General features: G+C 36.8%; 1 protein-coding gene across 5 annotated transcripts in view; it reads right to left on the bottom strand.

Annotated features, from left to right (window-relative positions):
* LOC150077431 (uncharacterized) overlaps positions 1-12,486 on the bottom strand; it is a 284,193-nt gene that overhangs the window by 18,077 nt on the left and 253,630 nt on the right. For all 5 annotated transcript variants that reach the window (XM_090386306.1, XM_090386304.1, XM_090386307.1 and 2 more), the window contains one exon: positions 9,702-9,830. In XM_090386306.1, the coding sequence (XP_090242432.1) occupies positions 9,702-9,830 (129 nt within the window). The remainder of the gene's footprint in view (positions 1-9,701; positions 9,831-12,486) is intronic.

Genomic DNA, 12,486 nt, shown 5'->3' with positions numbered 1-12,486 from the left:
CTGGAGTCACAGATCTGTGAGTGTGCATGATCTCTTCCACAATTTCTTCATTTTCAATTACCATTAAGATGGGACGATGATCAGAAATGGTTGCATCCAGTACTGCATAGGTTAGTGAGCATTCCCCAATTGCGAAGTCAAGAAGGGAATTGTGGGACTCTCCCATTCTAGTCGGGATAATTCCGTCAGTCAGAAGAGAAAAACCATTGGAAGAAATGACATCTAGGAGGTCTTGCACTTGAGAGGAAGAGCTTTGAAGTATGTTAATATTAAAGTCTCCCATCAGCAGAAGACTAAGGGATTTGCTTGTGAAGTGAGATAGAATATTGTCAAGAGTTACAAGGAAACTGTTGACTGAAGCTGAGGGAGGTCGGTATAGACACCCAATCACCAGAGAAGCAATGCGGATAAAAGTGATTTCACAAGCTTGATCAGGCAGATTTGTGATAGGAAAGGCAGAGCATCGCAGATGATTGTGAACGTAAATAGCAACTCCACCCCCTTTAGAATCACATCTGCAACTGTGAAAGAGAGCATAGTCTTGAAATCGGACTGAAACTTCAGGGGAGAACCAGGTCTCAGTAAAAACCATCAGGTCTGGATGGAGATTCCATGATGTCAGTTGCGCGAGGATTTCATCATTATGTTTTACAAGACTGCGTGCGTTCATATAGAATACAGTAATTGCATCTTTTGATGCTGTAGTAAGGCATAAGTTATTTGGTTTAATTGTTGGCAAGTGACATGGCAGAAAGGTATTTTCACAAGAGTTAGAGTCATTCAAATTCTGGTAGGATGAAGAGATAGATGAATCGTTTATAGAAGTTCTTCCCAGCTGAGATTCCAGAATATCTGAAAAATGCTCGATATGTCATTCCCGTTGACTAGTTTCAATTGCTAAGTCACTGGCTGATGCCCCAGTATGAGGAAGAGGGGGGCGTCCATAGAAAGGCCGAATAATGGCTCCCTCAGGCCAGCAGTGATCCTTTAGTAATAGATCAAAATCCGTTTGTTGACACTGAATATAGAAAGAGCTGTACGAATCGTGTTTGGAATTCATTTTTATTACGTTTACTTCTATCTGCAGTTGAGTTCTGATATGCTGCTCTACTTCTGTACCGCACAGTTGGGGTTCGAGTCGCGAGACGAAAATACTCTTCGTTGAACTTTTAGTTCTTGGGACTGCTCTGATTGAAGAGTTGGTAGCTGTTCCCACAACAGCAGGGGTGTGTCGATGTCTTCCTGCCTGATTATAGGCAGATTGATTCCGTTGTCCTCTGATGTTATCTGCCTGCCTCCTGGAGAAAATGACATCTTCTAGGAGTGGATTGACAGATCTATTGCCATATTTACACGCTTTCTGAGATTGACTAGTAACTGGACCATATACTGGAGTATGTGGAGGTTCCTTTACAATAGATGCATAAGTGGCTTCTGCTATAGGAGTCGGTTGAAATGTGGGATTTGCCATAGATTTCGCCAAGTTTCTTGTAGGACTGGAGTTTTGAATAAGTCTACTGGAGTTTTGGATAAGATTTGTTAAATCCAAAATTTTTTGTAGTAAGATATAATTTATTTCGCGAAGTTGGGCGTTTTCTGACCTGATTTTTTTAGTTTCGTCGAGAAGAGAAGCCATCATGGATTTTTGAGTGTCCAGGATTTGAAAAATCATTTTCGTGGTCATCTCATTTGGCTTTTCAACTTGTGAGACTTCGTGGTTAAGAAGGTGAGAGAAGGAGCAATTTGTCTGCTCTGATATCACGTCATGAGGTATGTCCTCGGATGGCCCACTCTGTTGAGTGCCATTTGACGATGAGGTGAAAGACTGAGATTCGCGTTCGGAAAGATTTAAAAGATCCGTTGGGGTTGATCCTGAGTTATTTTCATTTTTCGTCTGTTTTTTCTTCGTCTGCCTGTAATTTATGCAACAGGGACCTTTCCACGAGTCGATAGCTGCCTGTGACATCTTTTTCCAGTTTACGGTTGACAAATCTATGCATTTTATACAGTACACAAGACCGCATTCCGCATTGCACTGGAGGAAGTCTTTGCATTTCTTTTTACACATATGGCAAATAATTTGCACTTGCGGAGCCATTGTAATTAACAGTAAAAACAATAAATTTCTTTTTTTTATATTAAAATGAAAATTAAATATGCAAGGTAAGATGAAACATTAAATGCAAAATATAAAATATGCAATATTCGAAACAATATTATTGCTAGTTGAACTAATTTTACAGTAAACTAATCAGAGAATTAGTTGAAATACTTTAGAATTCTTTAAAATACATTCAAAGATTTGAGTGCGATTTCTGAGATAAGCTTAGAACAGTCCTAATTTGAACTACACGTAGTACTTAAGGTCACACCACTGCAGATTAGTCAGTAGTCTTTTGAAAGGCACGGTCCTCTTTGTAGGAACAATGACAGGTGACCTTGCGGGCTATAATCAGACAAAAACAGTAAAGTGACTGACCTTGGTTAACCTGTGAGACAGTAATCCTTACGCTGAAAACTTCCCAGCTTCGTGACTGCCTATAGAAACTGTATGAGATACCTTGTTGAAGAGGAACATAAATTTCGTTTACTATCGCTTGAAAACTATCTTTCGAGTACTTCTTTCTTCAGAGTTGTGAAGAGCAACGCTCGCTGACCCGTAGTGTATCAAAATGATGGAACAGATTCATCTTGAATCATCAATTCTAGCATACATTTGCAGGAGAACAAACACAACACCACAGTAACCATTCGCGCACGCGTACTTACAAATGATCCTGAATTCCATTGCCTCCATGATTTTCCCTACTACTGAAGTCAGACTGACCGGTCGATAATTTCCAACTTCACTTTTAGAGCCACCCTTATGTATGGGAGATTCATTTGCACTATTCCAATCCAAGGGAATCTCCCCAGAGTCTAGTGATGCTTGCATAATTAGCCTCAATGGTTCAATGCACTCGCTTGCCGCCTCTCTTAAGATGCAAGAAAGCAAGCAAAAAAAAAAAAACTACACACTTCCAATTTCATCTAACCATTCCCTCCAAAAGTTTGTCTAGTTCTTCCTTGAATTTATTTAAGCTATCAACTTCCAAATGACAGATGGAAGTTTGTTCCAGCAATCAACCACTTGCTGGCTAAATGCAAATTTCTGCATATCTATTCTGCAACCGTCTTTCCTTAATTTGAATCTACGTCCCATCAAGCGTGTAATCTGAGCAAGAAGAAGAATCCCATCAGCATTGAACTTACTCAAACCATTGAAAGTCTTAAACACCTCAATCAGATCACCTCACAGGTGCCTAGCCTCCAGATGCTGCAATTTGCAGAACTGAAGCGTTTCTTGGCTTCAGTTCTGCAGTTTCACACCCCTTTGATCCTCTCACCAATCTTGTTGCCCTTCTCTGCAACAGCTCTACATTCTTCCTAAAATGAGGCCTCTAGACCTATATACAGTACTCAAGGTGTTGCCTTCTCATTGTTTAGAGGCCTTATACAAAGGGATAATCACCTCCTTATCCCTGCTAACAAATTCCTGTATATCATTGACAAAAACCCATGAGCTATCCTGGCAGCCTGTCTGCACTGTTCAGAGAACTTTATATCTGACTGCACAGTTACCTAGAGGTCTTTTTCATTCTCCACTACCCTGAGTGTAGTACCATACAGTATGTTTCTCTGGGGTTACTGCTACCCATATGCAGTACTTTGCATTTGTTAATATCAAAATTCAGTTGCCACTTCTCAGCTCATCTGTCTAACTTTTCTAGATCCTGTTGCAGTAGCATATTGTCATTAATATCATTAACAACCATGCCAACCTTTATATCGTCTGGAAATTTGGACATTAAGCTTTATGTGCCTTTATCAATTTCATTGATAAATATAGAAAACAACAATGGGGTCAACACCGAACCTTGTGGAACTCCACTAATAACATTGGTTCATAGTTCATGAAGAGCAATGTCCATTGATTTTTTTTTTTTTATGAGAACCCCAAACACGAGAGGTATTAGAACCTATAGTACTTAGCACCGTGCTTGGGTTGGAGGTTGAGAAGACGAAAGAAGATATTTGTTGATATTGGACTTGAACCTCTGTAGATTGTAATTTTCAGGAAATACGTATGAAGGAAGGTTGTTCCAGAAAACGGCAGTTGAATGAATAAATGAGGAAGATGAAAAGTTGGTTCTGTGGGTTTGAAGTTGGACAGTAAATGGATGTTGGCTGGTGGCGGCACGTGTTCGGACTGTTTTGAAAGAGAGAGCGGGAATTATAGAAGCCAATTCAGAAGAACAGTGCCCATGGAAGTATCTGTAGAAGAGGCATGCAGCAGAAACAGTGCGTCTATGAGAAAGCGAGTGGAGAGACTCTGTTAGAGATGAATCATTAATTAACCTAACTGCCCTCTTCTGAATGGAATCAAGAAGCCTGAGAGAGAGGTTTTGGGGGCACCACCCCAGATGTGGGAACAATATTCCATGGCAGGGCGGATTTGCGATTTATACAGAGTGAGCAGCTGTTTGGAAGAAAAGTAACGGCGAGAGCGAAAGAGAAAACCAAGTTTTTTAGATGCGGAGGAAGCAATATTTGTAATGTGCTTGTGCCAAGAGAGATTAGAAGTCAGGGTAATCCCCAAAAGAGATATATCATTTTGCCTAGAAATCGGAGTGTCACTAAAGATAAGCATAGGAGCAGAAGAATCCTTTTTGCGATATATAAGACAAGATTGAGTTTTAGAAGGGTTGAAATCAACTAAGTTGTCTTTGCCCCACTGGAGAATTACCTGAAGATCGGCATTTAAGGAACTGGCAGCAGATTTTCGAGAACTTGAAGCTGATTGAGGTGGACAAGGTTTCTCAAAATGGAAAGTTGAATGCAATGTGCTATCATCGGCAAAACTATGGATAGGATTTCCAGTCAATGGAAGAAGGTCATTGATATACAAGAGGAAAAGAGTGGGGGAAAGAACTGAACCTTGGGGGACACCGGCATTAGTGGAGAAGTTAGAAGACAGAGAGCCATCTACCATCACCCTCAGTGAGCGATCAGAGAGAAAACTGGATAACCAATTACTAAAAACAGTTGGCAAACCATAAGATGGAAGCTTGTTTAGAAGACCTTTATGCCAAACACGATCAAAAGCCTTTGAGATGTCAAGAGCAACTACTTGTGTTTCACCGAACCTTTCCATTGAATTAGTCCATAAATGGGTAACATAAGCCAGAATATCCCCAGTGGATCGACACTGACGGAATCCATACTGGCGATCGTTGATCAGACAGAAGGTTTCTAGGTAGTTTAAGAGTTGGCGGTTAATTGATTTCTCCATTACTTTAGAAAGAGTAGAAGTAATTGCAATGGGACAATAATTGGATGGGAGGGATTTGTCACCCTTTTTAGGAACTGGCTGGATATGAGCAAATTTCCAAGCAGAAGGAAAAACACCTTTGGAATAAGAAAGTGAAAAAAGGCAGAAAACCTTGTGGAACTCCACTAATAACATTGGTTCATAGTTCATGAAGAGCAGTGTCCATTGATTACCACTCTCTGACTAGATTCCAATTAAAATAACCTCATTAGTGAAGGCAAAAACATCATTATTCAAAGGTTAATCATAAATTTCTTTACAGAATCTAAAGATAAGTTTCTTACAGCCAACAAAAGCTAAGATCTGCACGACCACCAGGTCAGTGGAGTTTACAATAAATTATCAATACAAACATTAATTGTATTTAGCAGTCATGGGCTCAAACCCCAGTCCACTCAAAGAGCACGTGGTGTGCTCTCTCGCTCCAGACCACTCGGCTACATATAATTCCATCCAATTAATCATATGTATCCCTCCAAATAAGGTTCTGGCTGGTAATTTGCACAGTAGCAGAACTTTTCTGGATTTACTAGATAACTACTTTCTACACCAGCAAGTTAGAGAGGCAATGAGGGAAAGCAATTTCCTTGATCTGATTATCAGCAGTCTCCTCATGCATTAAAAATCTAGATAAAAAAAACCTCTAGGTGCAGTGATTGTGTGGGATTTAAGTAAAGATGTAAAATTTTCAGTGGGGACAAAGTAATAATGTTACCAAAACTGCAAATTATAAATGGGAAACATTCAGGGAAGTAATTGTGGAAGCTAACACGCATAATAAGAGATATTGTTTAAGGTTTAGACCTAAACGAATAACAGATAAAGTGATAAGAGAAGTGACAAAGAAAAAACATACACTAAGTCTGCAATAATTACAAAAGTGGTTAAGGCAGATTACGAATTGGATAGGAATGTGAAGAAAAGTAGCAAAGAATTCTTTGTTTATATTAATACTAGAAGGAAAGGAATGAACCACACCGGTCCACAACATACGGGTGGCGTAACTACTGATGATTCTTTTCTGGCAACAGCACAGACAAACTGAATAAATATTCTGAAGCTACCTTCACGCATAAAAAAGTGTTTTAGGGATGGGCATACTAGAAGTATACCAAAGTATGATTGGGCCCAAATGATTCTGTGATAACTGAGAGAAAAGTGGAAGAGACATGTTGAGGCTTAAAGCTTTTAACAACAGGCTTTCATCAGTCATTCAGTTTACCTTATTCTATCCAATTATATTAAAAGCAAAAGATGAAGTAAATCTCTAGCCATAATTATGAGAGAATCCTTGAATTCAGGGGGATGTCACTATGGAATGGAAATGCGCAAATGTCTCCTCTATTCATAATAGGACCATCAAAGGGAGAAGTAATCACAGACCTCAGCTTGACTTCTGTTCCAAGGAAAACAGTACAATTTGATCACAGAGATGATGCAGGATCACCTTGACAACTGAAGACTGTCTAGAGTAGTGGTATGGAAAGTGCGTTCTGCCAAACTCCAGAGTTCCGCAAAGAGATCACACAGAATTTCTGCAAATGTGTTTCATCCAAAATCAAGTTGATAACAGCACTGATACTTGACAAATAAATTGCAAATGGATTCTATATTTAGGTGGTAAGAAAAGTTTTTTCTGTGAAGTTTCTTAAATGAGAAAAACTCTGAGGTATTCCAGCATTAGCTGAAAAGTTTGATGGTAAGAGCACAATTTGACATGTGGTGACAAGAAAGAGAGATAACACTACTCATTTATAAAATAGCATCAGAGAGATGACAACAGATGACAAGTTGACAACTTCCTTAAAACTGTGGGATTATAATCATATTGTAAAAATTGATTTGTCTGTTTTGAAAACCTCTGGCAAAGTTACTATTATTTTTAATTTAATGCACTGAATTTCTCATCATCTGTCTCCCCCCCCCATCAACGTTATCCATTGATGGTAACTCTACAGAAAGATTGTCTCAGTATTTCTTCCATTTTCAATTAAATGCACCATAATATAAACATATTAAAATGCAATGGTTGACCACATTCTGCATGGTACTGGCCAATATACCACAATATACAGTACTTTCTATATGTAATTATTATATGATCAATAGCAATCATAAGAAATAATTTATGATAACGTATTTTATTTTCAATTTTACATAGCTAAATAGGCCCAAATTTTATTGTTTATGAGGTCTACACAATTCAAGGCAAAGTTGCATAAATGGGATAGATGTAATGCTTAGTGAATTTATATATTTTAGCAAATAGAAAATATTAATAATAAATAAAATGAAATCACTGAAAAAAAATCAAACTGCTAATGGGTTGTCAGGTTTGTTACAATGGGGTTTCCCAGCTTCCCTTTCATGAGATTAAAAAGCCACTGAAAGAGCAGGCTGAGGACACCTTATTACAAATAAATGGCAGCAATGCTTCTTGAAATGTAAATGAAATACTAAGGCAACCTGCATCAATAATATCACAATATTAGAAATCAATGATATTTTTTATAGCATTAGGGGAAAAAAAAACAAAAAAACCCAACTGATGTCTCTTTCTGTTCCAAACTTTTTCTTGAATGGATGTATTACTTAAAAATTGGATGTAAATATCCTTACTGATTAAAATGCACTTCACAGGTAGAAAGCCTAAAAATATTGACATACAGGTGACCCCCGCTTAACGCTGATCATTCGTTCCGGAAAAACAGAGCGCTAAGTGAATCCGCGCTAAGCGAGCGCTGCTTTCCCATAAGGTAACATATGTATTTATGAGCTGCGGTCCGTGCCATAGTATATTTCCTAATCAATAATAAACAGTAATGAAAAGATGCACAAATGTCGGTCAAAATATTTAATATTCAAATATTTGCACATATAAAATATTCTGCATTACATATGTATAATTATGTGGTAACTACTTGCGTATCAAAAGTAAACTTAAAATTCCAATTAAAATAATGAATTTAATTGATTTAATTTAATGGATGAATTTAATCATGAAAAATGTGTGGATTTTGAGTTGAACTTTGGCCCTCTTCCAAATAAACTAAAAGGGGTATTAATTTTAAATGGCCCGCAGCATTACCACCCAACAATGAAGTCAACTGATCCTTCGCCGCTTTGAAACCTGGCATGTTTTTTTCTTCTTTCAATATGAAACTTCTTTTAGGCATTCCTTTCCACAGAAGTCCTGCTTCATCTATGTTAAAAACTTGAGAAGTATAACACACAATACCCCTTTTCAATAATTTTAACAAGATCTTTTTTGAAAGTTTTGGCTCCTTGATCTGCACTGGTGGCTTCTCCCTGGATTTTAAATCTATTCAATCAGCCCTTACTAGTTTTAAATGGTTCCACATTTTTTTTTTTTTTTTAGGTGAGTTTTCTTCAGATCATCATATTGGCTAATCTTTTTCTCTTTCTCTCTCTATTTTTTTTTTTTTTTTTTTAATATTTAACTTAACTGAATTCTGCATTGCATATTATCTTCAATAAAATTAGTTAGTCTTTCCATTTCAATCCTAATAGCCGGCCTAGTCCTAGTTGCTTGCAGTGGAACAGTTATCTTTCCCGCTGCTAAAATTAATTCTTTATTTTTTTCTAATTGTTCTTACAGTTAAACTTGCAAGTCCTAAATTATGGCATGCATCCGCTTGTCTTTCACCGGATCGATTCGCTTCAAAACGTCTAATTTGATTTTCAAATTCAGTCTTTTTCTTACATTTATAGTCTTCGTACTGCGCCCAGACGTTGCTTTTTCATTCCTATCGGTCATTATTAGCTCTTCGAAAATGTAACCGCGTTGGTTGAATTAATTATGATACAATGTTCAAGTAAACTTTCCGTTACGCATGATGTCTAATACCGTACTGAGTGATGAGTAGACTTCGGATAAATGCATATAACGCAAATATTACAAGCAATATACTTGATCATTTTTAAAAATGTTGATCTTGGAACTACGTAACAAGTCACTGTACTCCAATTAAATTGGCGTGCGAGAAAATTTCACTGAGTGTGGGAAAATTTATCAAGTCGGCGTGGGAAACCAAACGTTTTAATGCTGTTTTGCTATTCATTTTCAAGCTATCGACTCCATCAAATGAAACGATTTCGTTAAATATGCCAAAAATGCAATCTGTAAAAGAGCGTTATAGTGATCTGTGACAGCGTTATAGTCAGATACGGGTTATAATATAAGAACAGCGTTATAGCGAATCCGCGTAAAGCGAACCGCGTTATAACGGGGGCCTGCTGTATATATATTGCAAAAATTATATACTATTTCACAGTAATTTTATTAAGAGTAATTAAAAACGAAACATACCTTTGGAACAGACTTTCTTAAAATCTCTTTATATTCATCTTTATTTATATCTCGTTTTGTGTAATATGGCTTCAAAGCCAACTTAACTTCTTCTACTACCCGTTCCTGGCGATTCAGTTTTTTCAAAAACTAAAATATAACAAAATTAAGATATATTAAATAGTTCATATATGATTCATACATATCACATCACATCAATTTCGAAGATTTTTTTCATATGCTATGTAATATGCCAAAAACATTACTGTTGAAAAGCATACAACAGTTAAAGGAATAAGACGTATTCTAATTTTTTTCAAAATATAATAATTATGCGGATTCAACATTATCAGCAATGAACCAATTCTGATTAGTTTTTCATATTCGGTTTCAAGCATTAAAAGGGATGTAAAATTTTACACTTTTTAAAACAAAATCATAAAATCTACCACACACCACCTCCTTTAATAATAAAATTTAAGGCAACCAACTTACTAGCATCCTATTTTTTTTTTTTTTTTTTTCTAATTTATGTGTTTATGACTTTGGTAAACCACTTCCTACTCTTCTCAGTACACTCCACTTGATGCATCCTGCCATCTTTCATCAGCAGAATCGGATGGAAAACAAAGAATTTGCAAACTCTGATATCAATTTTTCCATTTGTTCTTGAAACCTGCTCATGTTCTATGTTGCCTTTTTACACTTTCTTATTTGAATGGTGTTTTTTCTTCTGCTTGGAAATTTAGTCACATCCAGCCAGTACCTAAAAGGGTGACAATCCCTCCTATCCAATTATCACCAACTGCAACTTCCCTGCACTCTTTTCAAAGATGGAGAAAACCATCAATTGTCAACTCCTAAACTATCTCAAAACCTTCCATCTTGTAGATCGCCACTATGGATTCCTTTAGTGTCAATCCACTGGTGATATATTAGCTTATGTTACCTATCTGTGATCAAATTCAATGGCAAAGTTTGGTGAAACTCAAGCAACTTGACATCTCTAAAGCCTCTGATTTGAGTTTCTCATAAAGAGCTTCTAAACAAGCTCCAATCTTATGGACTGCCAACTTTTTTGCAAATGAATATCCAGTTTTCTCTGTGGGTAAAGAACTGAACTCCAAGGTTCAGTTCTTTTCCAATCTCCCTTCCTCTTGTATATTAATGACCTTCTTCCACTGCACTCACCTTCTAATTTGTGAAACTTTTGCTCTGCACAAACTGCTTCTTGTTTGTCCTTATACTGGCAGCTAATCATTCAGTAATGGCTGAAGGAACATAAGTAACAACAATACAAACATAAAACTATTAATTGTAGAAAAATATACTTTTATGCCTTATGGGTAAATATACAATGAAATAAGTACTTTTCTCCAAAATAACAGCATGTTACTTATGGTTCATATAATAAAAATTCTATGAAAGCAATGATTTTTTTTCATCACTTTGCTCATACTAGAATGACAGGCAGCTATTAACCAAAAAACACAACAAAATGAAAACTAATATTTTGTTGGCTCACCCCTTGCTTTGATGACTGCTGCACATCATCATGGCATCAACTGGATAACTTTCTGGATGTATTCCTGGGAAATCTCATGGTACCAAACACGGATTAATGTCCCCTGCAGCTCTCTAATTATTTTCGATTTCTTTTGCATTACTGAACACCCATTTTTTTCCAACAATTTATTGAGGTCTGGAATGTTCCCAGGCCATGTTACTGTGCAAATTGATTTATCCTTCAACCAGTTTTGCACATGCAGACAGTAAAGACAGCAAAATAAATTACATTTATTTAAGCAAGAGTGCAACATTTCACAAATTTTAAACTTTTGCTAATTTTATGAAGTAGTACTTATCATTTTGGCTCTATGACATGGAGCAGGTTGTCCTGAAAAATGCAGCTGGCAACATCCCCACAATGATCTCTAATTACAGGAAGTAATTTTGTCTCAAGAATGTCCTCGTACACCTCAGTATTCACTGTACCCTTCACAAATTCAAGATGACAAACTCTGCTACATGAAATACAGCTCCCATATCAATTGAGATTCAGAACGTTTCCATAGGGACACATTCTGCATCTCACACTTTCACAATGTTTCATTGGGAGACGATACAGTCAGGATGAAAATCTCCTCTTCTTCATCTAACAGTCTGCTGGTTGTCCAAACCACACAAGTTGAATTTTGATTCATCAGAGAAAATAACACATTTTATTTGTTACTGAGACCAACTAGCATGCTCTTTGCCCACTTTAGATCTTGGGTTTTCATTTTTTTGCATGAAATGTGGCTTTTTTCTTGGGTGACATGCTACTAATACTGATGACAAGTATGCTACAGTACTCGTCTACGTACAGAACTTCCCTTACTCCTATATCCTCCTCCCATGCTGTTTTGAGATCTGTCAATGAGGGTCTTCCGTTTCAAGTGCTAGCTTCTTGGAAATATCATAATTTAATAAATGGAAGAGATTTCATCCACGTGAAGAATCATCACCACAAGTAATACCAGCATCTGTTGTTTGTAGCGTTCTAACATCAACAGATGCATTTGAATGAGATTCAGAATTCTATTTCAGAAATTCTATTTGAATGAGATTAAGAATTCTATTTCAGAAATTCTATTTGAATGAGATTCAGAATTCTATTTTAGTATCACATGACATATTATAAAGAGCTGATCTCATCAGCTTCAACATACCATCCATCACCAGTGCTTTTTTGGTCCTGATATCTCATGGTGTGGATCCATTATAACAATCCATCAGGGTAAAGTTTTATAGGAAAACACTTTCT

This window comes from Mastigoproctus giganteus, chromosome 12 (genome assembly GCF_048544385.1).
Source record: "Mastigoproctus giganteus isolate SK-2022 chromosome 12, ASM4854438v1, whole genome shotgun sequence".
NCBI lineage: Eukaryota > Metazoa > Arthropoda > Arachnida > Uropygi > Thelyphonidae > Mastigoproctus > Mastigoproctus giganteus.
This window is presented reverse-complemented; position numbering and strand designations above follow the sequence as displayed.